The sequence below is a fragment of the Aquarana catesbeiana genome, linkage group LG08 (assembly GCF_042186555.1).
Source record: "Aquarana catesbeiana isolate 2022-GZ linkage group LG08, ASM4218655v1, whole genome shotgun sequence".
Lineage (NCBI taxonomy): Eukaryota > Metazoa > Chordata > Amphibia > Anura > Ranidae > Aquarana > Aquarana catesbeiana.
Window position 1 is genome coordinate 43,611,027 of NC_133331.1, and position 19,534 is coordinate 43,630,560.

The following is a 19,534-nucleotide window of genomic DNA, read 5'->3' on the forward strand; positions in this document are numbered from 1 at the left end:
AATGAGAACTTATTTATGTTATCATTAAGGTATAGTAACTAAAAACTACATTAAGTTGAATTTGAAAGAGGGGCATCCCCAGGGTGGTACCGTGGATGCAAAGAAAAACAGACACCACATCCTAAATTGAAGGTAAATTGGGAAGGTGAACTCTAGATGGACTTTTTAGGCACCACATTATACACAGTCATCTCAAAGTAATAGTTTATTGATAAAAAATATATACCGTATTTATCGGCGTATAACACGCACTTTTTTCCCCTTAAAATCGGGGGGAAAATTGCGGGTGCATGTTATACGCCGATCCCCGCCGATCCCCCGCTGACTGTGAGTGGAGGAGCGAGTGCCGCCGACATTCATACATAGCCGAGTGTACTCGGCTAGGTTCGGCTAGCTCCGCTCACAGTCACGCCCAGTCCCACCCTAAGATGGACATAACACAGGGACTGGGCGTGACTGTGAGCGGAGCTAGCCGAACCTAGCCGAGTACACTCGGCTATGTATGAATGTCGGCGTCCCTCGGCTCTGCCCACAGGGCTAGGAGAGGAGCCGAAAGCAGCCGAGAGACACAGGACCGGCTCTGTGTCTCTCGGCGGCGCCATTTTTAAAAAACTGCAGTGACACTTACAAGGCTGCAGTGTCACTGGGCAAGGCTGCAGATGACGGAAGGCTGCAGATGGCACAAGGCTGCAATTGACACTGATAAGGCTGCATTGATGGGCATTTAAATGTAAGTTTTTTTCCTTAAAAAGTTTTTTTCCTTAAAATTCCCTCCTAAACTTGGGGTGCGTGTTATACGCCTCGCGTGTCATACGCCGATAAATACGGTATATAAAATTGACAAAGTGCAGATTACAATTCCTAGCATCATATGCTAGAGAAGCTACCACATAAGCATCCCCACAACCATCCTAAAGCCACACTATAATTCAGCATAAAACTTTTGTAGATTCGATCATCGATATCAGAAATGGGCCTGGTGTAGGTTGATGTCAAGGGTAGAAGAGCTCAATGCTCTACACCAGTCCTAGTGTAGTGGACAGGTTGTTGTTGTACACTCTTCTGGGCTGCCTGGGAGAGCGGACAACAGGAACCTGTCCACTACACTAGGACTGGCTCTCATTGTGTGCCAGAGTGGGCGGCAGGTTATAGTGAGATTGATTGGCGTTGAGGTTACTTCATAAGTACCCAGGGCTCCTGATGGACTCCATATGATATCTATATACTCTCTTCCAGTACATACCTCTTTTTTTCCCTCCCCCTTCTCCCATCCCCCTTACCCCCAACCATTCCCTATTTTACTACATTGTTGACCATTGCTGTGGTTGCCATATCCCCTGGACTACGTCTTCTCACTACTGCAGGACTATCCGGGGCATGCAAATATTTTCTATAGTACCTACCTGAATGTCCTGAAGAAGCGCGTAAGCGCGAAACATGTAGAGCATGGAGCTCTTCTACCCTTGACATCAACCTACACCAGTCCCATTTCTGATATCGATGATCATATCTACACAAGTCTTATGCTGGCCTTAGGGTGGTTGTGGTGATGCTTATGTGGTAGCTTCTCTAGCATATGATGATAGGAATTTTAATCTGCACTTTGTCAATTTTATATTTTTGTATCAATAAACTATTGCTTTTAGATGACTGTGTGTATTGTGGTGCCTAAAAAGTCCATCTAGTGTTCACCTTTCCAGTTTTCCTTAAAACGACATTACCCTATTCCCCTTCCTAGCGCTCCTGAAATAATACCAAATCCTTCCACTTTGGGTCGCTCTTTGAAAGCTGCTCAGAATACAAACCTATATAATACGGTCTATGGGCAGTTTCAAAGTGGAAGTGTCATTTTAAAATTTTAAAGTAAAAGTCTTACTTTTTTTTTTTTTTTTTTTTTTTAATAAGTCTTTAATTATTTTTTTATAAATCACAGTCAATATAAGAAAAAGAGATCTAGGAACCCGGTACAAAAAAGTAACAAAAAAAAAAAAAACAAATGTAGTCAAATCTAATTTTGTTCTCATTAAAATGGCTTGAACTGCCTAAAGCCACAGAGTCTTGCTTAATGAGAATGATTAAAAATTAGATTTTTAATACATTTTCCTTTTTTGTTTGTTACTTTTTTTTATACTGGGTCCCTAGATCCCTTATTCTTCTTCTTATGACTGTGATTATGTTTGAATCCCTAGAGATAGAGCCTAATAGCCTCAGGATAGAGGACGTCCAATTTTCTTACACTGTTCTATTTTTTTTTTTTTTTATCTATACTTACCTTTTCCAGATCTCTCCAGGTCAGCCACATAATATACAGGGTCCTGTTCCTTTTTGCCTTTTCTCCATCACAGGACAGTCTTCAATGATAAATGAAGTGGTGTGGATGAGATAACTTAACATCAGCACTGCTTTCTGCATAATAACACTGTAAGAACAGGGAGCAATGGTGATGTCCACTCGGGGCACAGTCATGATATCCTCCATTCACAGTATGTCTTCAATGTGCTGGATTGATTGACACCCAGTAGCACTAGATCAGTTGTGCTAAGGCCTCCTTCACACAGTCCGTACTAATGGATACACCCATCAAGGGACACGTCTGCCTGCATGGCGATACACAGGTGTTCCATGCATCCCCGTCAGGGCAGGACTTAGGGTGGTGGGGCCCCTGGGCTTGAGTCATTTTCGGGCCCTACCTTCTATACATATGCACAGCTCAATAAAACAGAAATAGAAAAGGACAAGGTGCGCCAGACTCAGTGCAGTATTAAAGAACTTCTGTTTAATTGGACAAGACAAAACAGCCAAATGGCTACTCACAAAAGTAGATAATATATAAGTGGGGGATACTGTACTGGTATTCGTCCTGGGTCCACGATTAATAAAAGCAATAAAAATGGATAAAATGATAATTACCGTATTTATCGGCATATAACATGCGCCGGCGTATAACACGCACCCCAAGTTTAGGAGGGAAGTTTAAGGAAAAAAAACGTACATTTAAATGCCCATCAATGCAGCCTTATCAGTGTCCATCTGCAGCCTTGTCAGTGTCCATCTGCAGCCTTGTCAGTGTCCATCTGCAGCCTTGTCAGTGTCCATCTGCAGCCTTGTCAGTGTCCATCTGCAGCCTTGTCAGTGTCCATCTGCAGCCTTGTCAGTGTCAATGCAGCCTTGTCAGTGTCAATGCAGCCTTTCCAGTGTCAATGCAGCCTTGTCAATGTCAATGCAGCCTTGTCAGTGTCAGTATAGCCTTGTCAGTGTCAGTATAGCCTTGTCGGTGTCAGTATAGCCTTGTCGGTGTCAGTGTAGCCTTGTCGGTGTCAGTGTAGCCTTGTCGGTGTCAGTGTAGCCTTGTCGGTGTCAGTGTAGCCTTGTCGGTGTCAGTGTAGCCTTGTCGGTGTCAGTGTAGCCTTGTCAGTGTCAGTGTAGCCTTGCCCCAGTGTCAGTGTAGCCTTGCTCCAGTGTCATTTCTGCCTTGTCATTGCAGCCTTTCAGTTTAAAAATGGCGCCGCCGAGATACAGAGCCGGCTTTCGGCCGCTCTCGGTGGTTTTCGGTGGCTCTCGTCGGCTTTTGACCGCCCCTGGCGGCTCTCGGCGGCTTTCAGAACGGACGGGGCCAGTGGGGCCCCCTATTGGCCGGGGCCCATGGGCTTGAGCCCCGTCAAGCCCAATGGAAAGTCCGACCCTGATCCCCATGCAGGCAGTCCCTTTGATGTCAGTTGGGATGCTGTGGCTGCACAGACACAGACGCTGCTCCCAATCTGGCAGGTGTGGGGGGGCACACTTAGTGAAGACAGTGTGCGTTCAGGGCTGTGCACCCGCACAGATGTCAGATTGCAGCTACAGCATCCCAATTGGCATCAATGGGACTTCCTACACAAGGATGCGTGGAACACCTGTGCGTCATTGTGCGGGTAAACACAGCCCTCCATAGGCATACACATTAGTACACCCCGTGTGAACGAGACTTTATAATGGACAACTAAATGATTTACTGGAGAGGGACACATCTCCTCACTATCTCCTTGCAGAGATGGAGATGTCATATTGCAATCAAAATTTAAATGATTAGAAAGCCCAACATGCTTTGCCAAAAAAAAAATCCTTTAATGAACCATTGTAAATGTCTATTGTTAAAAATGTCATAAAAATCATTTAAAAATTAAATGAAAAAATGATAAATGGTTTATAAATTTGAAAAATGTAACAAAATAGTTTTCCTGAAAAAAAAAAAAAAAAAAAAGAAAGTTTTTTTTCCTTGTTAGAGAAATCTTTATCTGTACTTTTCCTAATTCTATTTCCTGAGTGTTCTGTCAATATGTATACCTTCTCTTTTTTCAAGCTCTCCCACCCAGAAAAGTATGAGGGTCTCATATTCACAAGCCCCCGGGCAGTAGAAGCTGTGGCAATATGCCTACAGACATCCACTAACAAAGAAGGTGAGTTTACCAAGGACATGGAACTATTCGCTGATAATGGCTATTAACAATATGGAGTTAAAATGACATTAAACTCTGGTTTAAAAATAAAAAATAAATATATTCAAGTATGTATTCGTAACATAAAAGTCCCTTCTATTGCTCTGTCTCCTCCAATTCTCCAAATTCCCCAGCTTCCTGATAGAGGGTGGCTTTGTTCATTCTCAGTTGTATGTAGGAATGTTGCCACCTTCTTTTGCTCATTCCTAAAATGGACTATTGAATGTAGTGTGCATAGAGTGGTGCGCATGACCACAACTAGCATACACTGCTCGTTGCAAACAAACAGAATGGGGGGGGTGGTTCAGGAGCTCAAGGAGGACATTACATGGAGGTTGAAAAACAGTATGAAACTTTCATTGCATAAAAAATAGATTACAGGTTCATTATGTAGTGTTTGTGTATAGAATAGTGGTGGTCCATCCATTGGAGGTGTACGGGCGCCATTCCCCCCCCCCCCTCATCTACATGCAGAGCGCTGGATGCATGGTTTCCAATGGGGGGGGGTGTTTGAAGCACGTGATCAGAGCCAGAGGCTCTAATAGGCTTCCAAAAAGGGTGGGCTCGGGGCGCACATTTAATGAATATTCGCTATTCTCACACTGATCCTCCTTCTGGCCCGATTGGCTGAAAGGACAGGCAATCCTATTGGACAGCTAGGAGGATGGATGGCGGAAGCAGCTGTGATGCAGAGGAGGAGTATACACCCACCTGTCGCCCGTTGGTTGTTTGCCTCCCCCCCCCAAAAAAAAAAACACCAGCCGCCACTGGTTTAGATTATTTTTTTAAAAATAAGGATTTTGCTTTTATATCACTTTAACACATCATTCAACATATATTTTGAACTTTTACTGCAAGGTTGATATTACAGCCTTGGAAATTGCACCTGTAAAAAAAAAAAAAACCCTTTTTTCCCAAGGCGTCTTTCAGGACAGCACCTGAGAGATAGCGACTCCACCCACCGGAAACAGGAAACACCTTCTTCCTCCAAACTTTAAAGGGAGGCGCCTCCCTACCATACCTCAGTTTTTGTGTTTCCTCCGGCCCGGAGGGAACATCTTTTTTTCCTCCTTTAGGAGACCTGCTGTCCTCCCGGCCTACCCAAGCCTTTGCAGCGGTAGCAATCGGGCTCCTCTTCCCCTCCTGGTGCTCGGTGAGAGCCGTAGACCCGGTGATCCGCGTGGTCGTAGGAGCGGCGGTGTGCGTGCGCCGCCGCCATGTTTTTTGGCCGGCAGGCGCGGCGGAAGTGACAAGGCAGGTCACTGGGTCAGCGGAAGCGTCATTTCCGGCGTGGATGCAAGGGGGGAGGAGGGAGGACAGGAACTGGCGCCTACTTCCGCTTCCGGTCCGGTGCAGATGCACTATGGGAGTCCGGAAGCGGCATATGAAGCCACAAGTGAGGAGCTGCATACCAGAGATGGAGGACTCAGCGTCTGCAGCGGTGGGGACAGGCACAGGCACCAGTAAAGCTCAGGTAGGAGCAGCAGTTTAAGTCTGCCTTTCTTCCTTTTCCTGGGTTTGGTCTATTTTCTTTTTTCTTACCCCCTAGTGGCAAGGGGCCTGTCTGGGCACTAGAGGCTGACTGGTTTCTTCTTAGTGCACCTGTGGGTAATTCTTGTGTAGCTGAGACCGGGTCTCACTAAAAGGTCCCCTGGTTTTTTTCCCTTTTTTGTTTTTTCTCTCACAGGCTAAAAGCTTTGACCCAAAAAAGAGATGTCCTTCTTGCAGGGCCAAAATGGGAGAAAATTGGAAAAAAGTCTTATGCAGTACATGCATCACTTCTTTAGTTAAGGAGGAATCAGCTTCGGTTTGAGATGATCTGGTTGCCTCTGTAAAGAAGGAACTATACGCCACGATTCAGACTTTTCGTGACTCTTTAGTTAATCCAGCTGCTAGTCAGCCATCCACTTCTGAGGCTTCCCAGGGTTCTATTTCTTCCCCCATGGTAGAAGCTTTACCTGAAGGCCCCTCTATCAGGGAAGAGCAGTCCCCTACTCCTTCCGTTAAAGATTCGGAGGAGGAGGGTGAGGAAGCGGAGGTGGCTCCTTCCAAATTTAAGCTTTCCCTAAAGGAGGTAGACGGACTCCTTAAGGCTATCCATGTTACACTTGGCTTAAGTGAGGAAAAGAAGGAGTTATCTCTTCATGACCGCATGTATGCAGGGTTAAATGAACCTAAGGGGCGAACATTTCCGGTTCATTCGGTCATTTCTGATGCCATTACTAAAGAATGGCAAGATCCAGAGAAAAAGCCCTTTTTTTCCAGAGCCCACAAAAGGCGCTTCCCTTTTGAGGAGGACCCTTCTGCGGTGTGGAATAAGGTGCCCAGGTTGGATGCGGCCTTTTCACAGGTCTCAAGATCCACAGACCTGTCTTTTGAAGACATGGGTGTTCTAAGGGATCCAATGGACAAACGCATGGATCTTTTGCTCAAGAGATCATGGCAATCAATCATGAGCAATTTAAAACCAGCAATGGCCACAACCTGTGTAGCCAGGAATCTGGAATACTGGGTGAACAAACTTAGATCTCATATAGTGGCAGATTCCCCCAAGCAGGAGATCTTAGATTCCTTTCCTACCCTGATTTCTGCGGTTGCTTATATTGCTGATGCTTCGGCTGAAGCTATCAAAATGTCAGCTAGGTCTGCAGCTTTAGCAAATGCTGCGAGAAGAGCTTTATGGCTAAAAACCTGGCCAGGTGATACAGCTTCAAAGAGTAAACTTTGTGGTATTCCCTTTTCAGGTGACCTTCTTTTTGGCCCTGATCTAGATAATATCCTAGACAGAACTGCCGATAAGAAGAAGAAGTCCTTTCCGGTCAAAAAGAAAAAGCAGACCCCAAAACGTCTTTTTCGACCTCAAAAAACTCAACAGCAACAGCAGGAAAATAAGTTTCAGGGCAGGAGAAAAAATTGGTCCGCGCAAAAGGCGAAGGGCAAAGGCGGAATTCTCTTCCGTCCTCCTTCACAGGCCGAAAACTCACAATGACTCATCTCTGTGGGTCGGCGGAAGATTACGAGTTTCTTCCGCAGTGGTCAGTGATAACTACAAATCAGTTTATTCTGACCACTCTCTCGCAGGGTTATACTCTCGAGTTTTCCAGAAGCCCCCCAAGAAGGTTTCTGGTAACAAATGCTCCTCGAGATTCAATAAGGGCCCTGGCCATGAAATCCTCTCTGGAGGAACTGATGCAACAGGGTGTAGTAATCCCAGTGCCACCAGAGGAATGGCACGAGGGCTTCTATTCACATGTCTTCCTGGTAAAAAAACCAACAGGAAGATTTCGTTTAATTCTAAATTTAAAGCCACTAAACAGAGCCATCAAATACAGAAGGTTCAAGATGGACTCAATTTTCACCGCCAGAAATCTTCTGACTCCAGGTTGTTTCATGGCGTCAGTGGATCTAAAGGATGCATACCTGCATATTCCAATCTCATCCCAGTCCCAGAGGTTTCTCAGGTTGGCGGTAAGGTTGGAGGGCAGAATTCAGCATCTGCAATTCAGAGCCCTACCCTTCGGGCTATCATCCGCACCCCGAATTTTTACCAAAGTAATGGCAGAGGCCCTAGCTCCGCTGCGTCTTCAGGGAATCGCAGTAATTCCTTACTTAGACGATCTGCTGTTTTTCGCCCCCTCAAAAGAGGAACTGAGGAGCAATTTAAGCAGAGCATGCAGCCATATGGAGTCTCTAGGTTGGATCCTAAATCTCCAAAAATCTTCCCTGGAACCATCTCAGGAGATTCGGTTTCTAGGGTATATAATAAATTCGGTAAGCCAAAAAATTTTTCTTCCTTCAGAGAAGAAAGGGAAAATCCAGGATACAGTGTCTTTTTTGCAGACCAACCAGCAGCTGACAGTAAGATTGGTCATGTCAGCCCTGGGTGTTCTGACTTCGTCAATGCCAGCTGTTCAGTGGGCAAGACTACACTTCAGACATCTGCAGGCTTTTCTTCTGAGATCCTGGGATCACAATTTGGAATCCCTAGACTCAGAGGTAAGAGTTCCAACCCAAGTGAAGAGGTCACTATGGTGGTGGAAAAGGCAGGATATCCTATCGGAGGGGTTAGTCTGGGCCTTTCCAATCGAAAAAAGGCTGACAACCGATGCCAGTTCCTGGGGTTGGGGAGCCCACCTAGAAAAGGGTTTCACTCAGGGAAACTGGTCCAGGAAAGAGGCGACCAAGTCCTCAAACTGGAGAGAGCTCAAGGCGATCGACTTGGCTCTGAAGTCATTTGCTCAGGGGCTTCGGGCCCAGCATGTTCAAATACTAACAGACAATGCCACAGCCGTGGCTTACATAAACAGGCAGGGAGGTACAAGGAGCAAATCGCTGCAAGTACTAGCCATGAGCATTCTCCGTTGGGCAGAAGGACACTTGCTGTCTTTATCAGCAGTCCATCTAAAGGGATCCCTGAACGGGGTAGCGGATTTCCTGAGCAGAAACCCCATTCGGGAAGCAGAATGGTCGCTGAACCCAGAGGTTTTCGCCATGATTGTCGAGAAGTGGGGGCTGCCAGAGGTGGACCTGTTCGCCTCAAAGGAGAATGCCTTTTTTCCGCAATTTTTTTCCCTAAGCAATCACGACGGGTCACTAGGAACAGATGCCTTGGCGTATCCATGGAGATTCCATCTCTGCTACGCTTTCCCCCCATTCCAGTTAATTCCCTTAGTATTAAGAAAATTCAAAGGGAAACGGTACCGGTTGTCCTAATCACGCCTTTTTGGCCAAGAAGGGCTTGGTTTTCAACCGTTCTGAAAATGGCGGTCAGGCCTTATTGGCATCTGCCCCTCAGGCACGATTTACTATTTCAGGGACCAGTAAATCACCCAGAGGTAGCCACTTTGGCGCTCACAGCCTGGTATCTGAAGAGCAGCTCTTAAGGAGCAAAGGTTTTTCCAACAGGTTAATCTCAACGCTATTATCCAGTAGGAAAAGGGTGACTAGAAATATCTATTCCAAGGTCTGGAAGGTTTACAATACATGGTGTAATTCATCTGACCAGGACCCAGGGAGTCTTGTTACCATTCTGGAATTTTTACAGGTTGGTGCTGACAAGGGACTAGCAGTTAGTACCCTGAAGGTACAGGTGGCTGCGCTAGCAGTGTTCCTAGAAAGATCTGTGGCCTCAGATCCGTTGGTAACCAGATTTTTCAGATCCCTTACGAGATCCAGACCAGCATCACTTAAGTTGTTTCCCAAATGGGATCTGTCGATAGTCCTCCAGGCTCTAACAAGGAGTCCCTTTGAACCTTTGGAAGAAGCGCCACTCAGATATCTCACTTTTAAGTCTGTGTTTCTGATTGCCATGGTCTCTGCACGCAGGATCAGTGAGCTTAATGCTTTATCAGTTAAGGAACCCTATTTATCTATCTTCCCAGATAGGGTTATACTTAGAACAGATCAGAAATTCATACCAAAGGTAGCTTCAGTACAAAATTGTGTTCAGGACATTGTACTTCTGACCTTCTGCCCCAACCCAGTAGGGGAGAAGGAGACTTATTTTCACATGTTGGATGTTAGAAGAGTTTTGTTATGTTACTTGGAAAGGACAAAGCTCTTTAGACGTTCAGATTCTCTGTTTGTGCTATTTTCAGGCAACAGGAAAGGTTGCCAGGCTTCTAAAATCTCTTTAGCAAGGTGGCTGAAGCTAGCCATTTCAGAGGCTTATTCGCATGCAGGTGTGTCTCCTCCAGCAGGAATTTCTGCACACTCAACAAGAGCATTAGCGGCCACTTGGGCAGAGAGAGCTGGTGCCACCCCTGAACAAATCTGCAAGGCGGCAACTTGGTCGAGTTTTCACACATTCGTGAAACATTACAGGCTGGACCTCACATCTGCTAATGATCAGGCGTTTGGCAGAAAGGTCCTGCAAGCTGTTGTCCCGCCCTAAGGGGGTAAGTCTCTGTTATCCTCTCAGGTGCTGTCCTGAAAGACGCCTTGGGAAAAACCAAGTTAGACTTAACGGTAACTTGTTTTCCAGAAGTCTTTCAGGACAGCAACATCCCGCCCTATTGTATTGTGTATATACTATGCTGTGACTAACGTATGTGTTTATGTGTTCCAGCCGTGGCCGGAGATCTTCTCTACTACAACTGAGGTATGGTAGGGAGGAGCCTCCCTTTAAAGTTTGGAGGAAGAAGGTGTTTCCTGTTTCCGGTGGGTGGAGTCGCTATCTCTCAGGTGCTGTCCTGAAAGACTTCTGGAAAACAAGTTACCGGTAAGTCTAACTTGGTTTTTTCTATCCTGACAGGATGGAGCTACTGATTGTTTTGCCCTCAAAGAGGAGCCCCAGTCTAGACAAGAAAAAATTAAAAGTCAGCAGCTATAATATAAGGACACTTACCTGTCCAGGGATCCAGTGATGTCGGCACCCCGAGCCGATTCTTCAATTGGCTTCGGGTGCAGGCGCCAGCATCTTTACTAAGGGAAACTGGCAATGAAGTCTTCAGGCTTCACTGCCGGTTTCCTACTGCGCATGCGCGAGTCGTGCTGTGCTTTCTGAATGGTCCCGCTGTCTTCTGTGACCTGTGTGTGTCCCAAAAGGCAGCTGGGGGAAGGAGGAGGGGCCGGAAATACTCGGAGATCGTCGCAGCGATCTTACCTAGAAGTGGGAGAGGGTACCTGTCAAAACCAGGTACCCCCCCCAAAAAAATAATTTGCCAAATGTGGCAGTGGAGGGGGGGAGAGCTTCCCCTCTTGGATGGAGCTCCACTTTATAAATCTAAAATAATCCGTGTTCTGAATAACTGATTCAGAATAAGTATGCAGCCAGTAAATTAGGTTCAAGATCTTACATAGTTAAAGTGGTTGTGAAGCACATACAATCCCCTCTGTTAAAAAACGTTCTATGGTCCAGTGTATGTTCTTTGTAAAAAATATGCCGATTTGTACCCTATTTCATAGTGGCACTATGACTGCTAGCTCTCCCGATCTAACAGCTACAGCGGGAGGGGCTAAGAATCCCCGCTGACGTCAGGAGAGCAGCGGCCAGTCACGTGAGCGCTGAGCGACGCTATGAAATAAGGTACAAATCTGCATATTGTTTACAAATAACATACACTGGAGCCTAGAATGTTTTCTAACAGAGGGAATTGTATGTACTTTCCACAGCAATTTTTGCAGCAGGAGGGGATGGGGGGGGGGGGGGGGAGGGCACTGACGCTAGCTGACAGGCGGGGGGGAGGGGGGGGACAGAGGAGAGTCAGCGGATTACGGAGGCACGTAAACTGACCACGGTGTCAGGGCTCATCAGCCATGATAAATGTGGTCAGTTTACAGGAGGGGGGGGCAGAACCAGGCAGGATCAGCCAGGTATTTCAGGTTATGGAAAGGGCCAAATTACACAGCACAAGAACTGTGCTGTATAACATCCTTTAAAGGAACAGGATCCTTCTTTTTTTTTTTTTTTTTTAGAGTTATAAACACTCTTTAAATGGGTTGAAAAAGACAGAAGTCCATCTAGCTCAACTGATAGAGGAAACAGTGAGCAAATAAATATATAACATATACAGATCCCCATACTTGGAGTTCCAGATCCAGAGGAAGGCAAAAAAAAAAAAAAAAACACACAACCTGGTCTAATTTTCTCTACTGGGGGAATAACTTTGCTCCCTTGTCTCTTGTAATGACCTTAAAGTGAATAATTTTACACTTGGTTCTGGCACATACAATCTGTAAGAATAAACTTTCATGCAGATTATGGGGTTCATTCAGAACAGAGACCAGTCACTAGTGGTCTACTGCAAGGCACTGTACTGGGTCCTGTTGTATTTAATCTCTATGCAAGTCATATAACTTAAGGTTTATTGGGCAAGGTATGTTTTGCTGAGGACACAAATATGTGTAATAGGGCTGATATCCCTGGAGGTGTCTAACATGGAACATGATTTGGCATTGCTGAAAGATTGGGCAAAGCAGTGGAGACTGCAGTTCAGTGTTTCTAAGATAATGCACCTACGGAAAAAGAATCTACGAAAAACAGAAACGTAAGGCGCACACACCTAGTGCATTACCAGAGATAATTTAATAATAAGACATTCTTGTATGAAAGTGGATACTCACAAAATGCAACTGACAAAGGGCCATAAACACAATGCATTGACATGCACAGAACACGGGGTACAGCTAATGTGTTTCGGGGGCACACCCCCTTCCTCAGAGCTGGCCTAACTCTGAGAAAGGGGGTGCGCCCCCGAAACGTGTTAGCTGTACCCCGTGTTCTGTGCATGTCCATGCACTGTGTTTATGGTCAGTTGCATTTTGTGAGTACCCACTTTTATACAAAAATTTCTTATTATTAAATTATCTCTGATAGTGCACTAGGTGTGTGCGCCTTCCGTTTCTGTTTTTCTTGTAGTTGCTTTCGGATTACCCCATCTGAGGAAGGCAGCATCCACCTAGTTTTGGGATACCATATATACCTTTTACACCACCATTTTATCTGACATCTGTTACTCCTCACCTTGGAAGACCTATTCGCGCTTGAAGTGACTGTGGAAAAAGAATCCCCTTGAATGAGTACAGTATTTGAAATACAGTGTTATCCAGCACTACAGAAGAAAAAGATTTGGGGGTACTTATCTCAGATGATTGCATAATGAGCAAACAGTGTGGCCAAGCAGTGGGAAAAGGGAATAGGATTATAGGCTGTGAAACTAAAGGGGTCAGCAGCAGGAGGAAGGAGGTCCTGATCAAGAACTCGGAGACATAATCTCAAGTTAGCGGGTAAAGTATTATTCTACCAAAAGAGTAGTTCCAACAGAGGTAGTAAGTCAGTCAACACTAAATGGATTTAAACATGCTTGGGACAAACATAGATCTATACCCAGGCAAAAACAAAAACATATACCATATACATTTTTTATAAATGGGACAGACTTGATGGCCTTTTTCTGCCATCACTCTTCTATGTTTCTATAATGTCCCTGGTGGGAATAGAAATCAGAATCTCTGAATAGCAAAACACAGTAGTACCCACTAAGTCACCAGTCACATAGCTTGCCTAGCTGGGACTGAATGCTAGTACAGTGCTGGATGTCCTTAACCATGAATGTTTATGCCTAGTTAGATCAAGGGTCTTTACATCTAGTGATTGAAAGTGAGAGGAAAGCCAACAATTCACAGAGAACTGTTTTCACACTGACTCATTTCACCGTGTGGGATGATTGTCTGCTGCAAACACAGCCTGTGTCTACAAACACTTGGCAAGGTGCTCCTATTAATCCAATACTCCACTTATGTTAACAGACATCAGCCAAGGAAGCAAGGTATGGTCCAACGATAGAAATTATATTACATACTGATATTCATCTTAAATTTTGTGGAATCCATATGTATGCGCAAGATAAGTGAAGAAAAGGAAGATATCTGTCCTCAAAGGGCCAGTTGTATCTGGGGTGCGCTATGTACAAAGTGCAGAGTTCAGGGTATGCTATATAGAGAGTGCAGTTCCAGGGGTGCCCTATGCACAGAGTGCAGAGTTCAGGAGTGTAATAAAAACCCTGTATGGGCTCAACCAACTCCAATAAGGTAAAAAAGGGGAGAAGAAAAAGAAAGAGAAACACAGCCCACTGTACGATGGCTGAATCTAAATGTATTATATAAAAAACACATATATGAACAGATTAAATGACTTACAGAGACACCCATTCTAAGGCTTCAAAGAGAACTAAAAAGAATAATAAACTGACGAGCGGGACAACCTTGTGGACCATACCTCTACCTTTCAACCCATTTTCTTCTTTCTCTTTCCTTTTCTCCACCTTACGATTAAAGCTCATTATCAGAATTTATTTGACCTATATACACTCTACTTGTAAACAATATGTATAGTAGGTATAAATCATTTAAATACCTACAAAAGTATCTAAGGAAATGATATATATCTTTAATTTAGGTTTACGTGAACCCAATGTTTAATATTTGAAATTTCATGATATTTACCTATATAAACCCTACTGTAAAACAATGAGCTTACTTTATAGATCCTTGTAAACTTACTTTATGTATCTTTATAACATTGTATACTCAATAAACTTCTTTTGACAAGGAAAAACACATATATGGCATAGCCAATGGATTAAAACTAAGTCGTTCAAAACATGTCAGTCATTTTGTATTGAAAAAAGCTCAATGTCCACCATTCATGCCCTCATCCAGTGACAGAAAATTACTGAAGCAAAGGGGTATGAATACAAAACGAATTTCAATCCTAAGCAGCAAAAATGTCATAAGAAATGAAAATTGCATGCATTTGGATTGGAAATAATGCTAGGTCGGCTCCCAACACTTGCAAACTTTGATGGGTATTGGTTCCTTGGTGTATCCAACAAATGGGAGATGCAGAGGTAGTGAGAGAGCACAATGGGTCAACAGTGGTGTTCCATGCCATACACATATTGTAAATGTACTTTCTTGCTTCGTATACCATCCCAGGACATATCTCATGCTGGGAGCCGACCTAGCATTATTTCCAATCCACATGCATGCAATTTTCATTTCTTATCACATTGTCGCTGTTTAGGATTGAGTTTCATTGTGTATTTATACCCCTTTGCTTCAGCAGTTTACTGTCACTGGATGAGGGCATGAATGGTGGACATTGAGCTTTTTTCAATATAAAATCACTGACACGTTTTGAATGACTTAGTTTTAATCCATCGGCTATTCCATATATGTGTTTTTTATACAATAAATTTACATTCAGCTATCCTACAGTGGGCTGTGATTATTTCTATTTCTTCTCCCCTTTTTTACCTTATTGGAGTTGGTTGAGCCCATACAGGGTTATTACTAGTTTTTGATTATGTGTTACCGAGAGCTCCCAATCCACTCCTTTCCCCTCCTTTCTTTTTCCCTATTGTACATATGGGGGCTATTCACACATATTTGCACTAATAGATAGCACTAGCAGGGATTTGTACCTTGAGGGATCCTCATTTTAGTTTTTGGTGTGCCATGTACACAGTGTAGGGTTTTGGGATGTATTATGTATAGAGTGCAGGGTTCATGATTACGTTGCGTACAGAGGGCAGAGTTCAAGGGTATGCTGTGTGTAGGGTGCAGGAGTGCGCTATGTGCAGTGTTCAACCCCAACACCTTTTCCCTCCAAAAGCTATCGGCTCTTGTACCTCACGGTGTTGGTGGCTATGATTGTTCTCTCTCCAGTTCTGGAGATCTGTCCCCACCATGAGTGTGTGTAGGGATCTGTTTGTTCTGAGAAGAAAGCTGTCCCTTGTAAACACAGAAAGCTTCTGTGTTTACAAGTGACAGCAGGGAGTGAGAGCAGAGGGTGAGAGCCAGAGGTGGCGGAATGGAGTTCAGGCTGCTAAACTGGGTGCGAGGGCCACATAAGGCCTTGCAGGCCAGATTCAGCCCACATGCCTTGTGTTTGACATATGTGATCTATTATTTTTTTGGTGTACTAAAAGGTGATATTGATTGTATGAGCCAGACAGGGGTTCTTGTTATCTTGCCTCTTGTTGGAGTTTCTCACTGCAAGTTAGGTCATTGCTTCATCTGCTATAGAGAAGGGTGAAGGATGAAAAATTCTATGGATGCACCACTGCCTACATCTGCCATGGATCACAGAGGGCCCTCGTAGACTTGTGTGAGGACAGTCCGATATCTCCCTACCCCTGCGGAGGAGATATTTGGTGCTTGAAAGACAAAAGCAGCGAACATTCCCAGCTCAACTCACCAACCAGTCTGCTGACCAACCGAATTAACCTGTCCAACAGTCTGCGTTAAAAACATGGGTTTAGTTAGCACGCATTTGCAAATGCATGCGTAAGCTGCAAGGCCTCTTCACGGCACCCTGTGTATTGCTTGCAGTCCTAACACTAGTGAATTTTTGAGTGTCTCCACAGTGGGAGCACATGCATTCTAATAGATAGATGAGGGGCAGGTGGGCCTGGAGGTAGCCTGATCCTCCTTAAAGGCACAGACACTCATAAATTCAGTAGTGTTCGGACTGCAAGCAATACACAGGGTGCCATGAAGAGACCTTGCAGCTTACACATGCGTTTGCAAATGCGTGCTAACTAAACCCATGTTTTTAACGCAGACTGTTGGACAGGTTAATTCGGTTGGTCAGCAGACTGGTTGGTGAGTTGAGCTGGGAATGTTCTCTGGTTTTGTCTTTCGTGCGTTTGCCCTTCCATGTGCTCCTTGCTGTGAAGGGCAGTTATAGGTGGGGGCAGGGGCCATCTCTTTGTTACTGATATTTGATGCCTACCTGTGAATTCTGGAGAATTCAAGATGCATATCAATATGTAATATCGTATTTTATCCTTGAACCATCCCATGCTTCCTTGGCTGATGTCTGTTCACATAAGTGGTGTTTTGCCAACTGTTTGTAGGCACAGGCGGTGTTTTCAGCAGACAATTAGCCCACACTGTGAAGTGAATTGGTGTGAAAACCTCTCTCTGAATTGTGGGCTTTCTTCTCACTTTCAGTCACCACCGCTAAAAGACCCTTGATCTAACTGGGCATGATAATTCATTATTATCTGTTCTGGCATCTAGTCTCAGCTGGCCGAGCTCCGCGACTCTTTGAGGAATAAAAAAACAAACAAAAAAATACTTTCATCAGTATACATCACTGGGAAGAGTTTTTGTCTCCATATAGCCCCAGGGGTTCCACTTCCTGTTCAAGCTCCTGCTTGTGTTGGTGCCAAAAAACTGAGCGCTACAGTTTGTATTAATTGACAAACAAGCGCAGTATTATCTGTATCATGTATATTACTGGAAGGTGGGTATACAGTAGGGCAAAAAAGTATTTAGTCAGCCACCAATTGTGCAAGTTCTCCCACTTAAAAAGATGAGAGGCCTGTAAATGTCATCATAGGTATACCTCAACTATGAGAGACAAAATGTGGAAACAAATCTAGACAATCACATTGTCTGATTTTTTAAAGAATTTATTTGCAAATTATGGTGCAAAATAAGTATTTGGTCAATATCAAAAGTTCATCTCAATACTTTGTTATATATCCTTTGTTGGCAATGACAGAGGTCTAACGTTTTCTGTAAGTCTTCACAAAGTTGTCACACACTGTTGCTGGTATGTTGGCCCATTCCTCCATGCAGATCTCCTCTAGAGCAGTGATGTTTTGGGGCTGTCGCTGGGCAACACGGACTTTCAACTCCCCCCCCAAAGGTTTTCTATGGGGTTGAGATCTGGAGACTGGCTAGGCCACTCCAGGACCTTGAAATGCTTCTTACAAAGCCACTCCTTCATTGCCCGGGCGGTGTGTTTGGGATCATTGTCATGCTGAAAGACCCAGCCACGTTTCATCTTCAATGCCCTTGCTGATGGGAGGAGGTTTGCACTCAAAATCTCATGATACATGGCCCCAATCATTCTTTCATGTACATGGATCAATTTTCCTGTTCCCTTTGCAGAGAAACAGCCCCAAAGCATGATGTTGCCACCTCCATGCTTCACAGTAGGTATGGTGTTCTTTGGTTGCAACTCAGCATTCTCTCTCCTCCAAACACGATGAGTTGTGTTTCTACCAAACAGTTCTACTTTGGTTTCATCTGACCATATGACATTCTCCCAATCCTCTTCTGGATCATCCAAATGCTCTCTAGCAAACCTCAGATGGGCCTGGACATGTACTGGCTTAAGCAGGGGGACACGTCTGGCACTGCAGGATCTGAGTTCCTGGCAGTGTAGTGTGTTACTGATGGTAGCCTTTGTCACGTTGGTCCCAGCTCTCTGCAGGTCATTCACTAGGTCCCCCCGTGTGGTTCTGGGATTTTTGCTCACCGTTCTTGTGATCATTTTGACCCCACGGGGTCAGATCGAGGGAGATTATCAGTGGTCTTGTATGTCTTCCATTTTCTAATTATTGCTCCCACAGTTGATTTCTTCACACCAAGCTGCTTGCCTATTGCAGATTCAGTCTTCCCAGGCTGGTGCAGGTCTACAATTTTGTTTCTGGTGTCCTTCGACAGCTCTTTGGTCTTCACCATAGTGGTGTTTGGAGTGTGACTGTTTGAGGTTGTGGACAGGTGTCTTTTATACTGATAACAAGTTCAAACAGGTGCCATTAATACAGGTAATGAGTGGAGGACAGAGGAGCCTCTTATAGAAGAAGATACAGGTCTGTGAGAGACAGAAATCTTGCTTGTTTGTAGGTGACCAAATACTTATTTTCCACTATAATTTGCAAATAAATTCTTTAAAAAATCAATGTGATTGTCTGGATTTGTTTCCACATTTTGTCTCTCATAGTTGAGGTATACCTATGATGACATTTACAGGCCTCTCTCATCTTTTTAAGTGGGAGAACTTACACAATTGGTGGCTGACTAAATACTTTTTTGCCCCACTGTATATTATTTAGACTGGACTAGCGGGGTAATTTACATCCAATTTTCTTTAAATAAAAAGTATATTGGGGGGCTACTTAAAGTGAACCTGTATGCCAAAATGCAAATAATACAACCTAAGCAAATCAAAATAGGGACCATATAAAATACCACATAAGCAAGCCTACACAATTATAAAAATTGAAAACTGAATATTTAGATTTCTGCATTAGTCAAGTAATTTTGAATGTCCCCCTGTGACGTGTCCCAGAAGGCTGCAAGGAAAGGAGGGGGAAGGCCTAACTTCCGCTTGGATTGCTGCAGAGATCTGACCAGAAGTGGAGGACTGGGTACCTGTCAAAACCAGGTACCTGCTCCCCCCCTCCCCCCTCTAAAAAAGTATAGTGCCAAATGTGAAAGTGGAGAGGGGGAGGGGAGAGCAGAAATTTTCACTTTTGGGCAAAGTTCCACTTTTTTCTTTTTTTAATTGTTTAAACAATGATTTATATTAAACATGGGAAAAAAAAAATAAGTCCATTAAAAGACAGAATGAATCTGCTTTTGCTGCAATACTCATATTCAATCTGGAGCTGTCGTCCACAAGACTTTTTATGCCCACTAGATATCCTCAGTTTTATGAACTAATGATGGCCAATGTCATTAATTCCACTTCCTCTGGCTATCATGGAGCTGTCATGTACACCCTTCCTGGAGCAAAGGGGTGAATTTTAAAAGCA

At 44.3% G+C, this 19,534-nt stretch overlaps 1 protein-coding gene across 2 annotated transcripts in view; it reads left to right on the top strand.

Annotated features, from left to right (window-relative positions):
• The window catches only part of UROS (uroporphyrinogen III synthase), a 79,742-nt gene that overhangs the window by 14,672 nt on the left and 45,536 nt on the right, over positions 1–19,534 (top strand). For both annotated transcript variants that reach the window (XM_073595752.1, XM_073595753.1), the window contains exon 4: positions 4,340–4,436. In XM_073595752.1, coding sequence (XP_073451853.1) covers positions 4,340–4,436 — 97 coding nt within the window. The remainder of the gene's footprint in view (positions 1–4,339; positions 4,437–19,534) is intronic.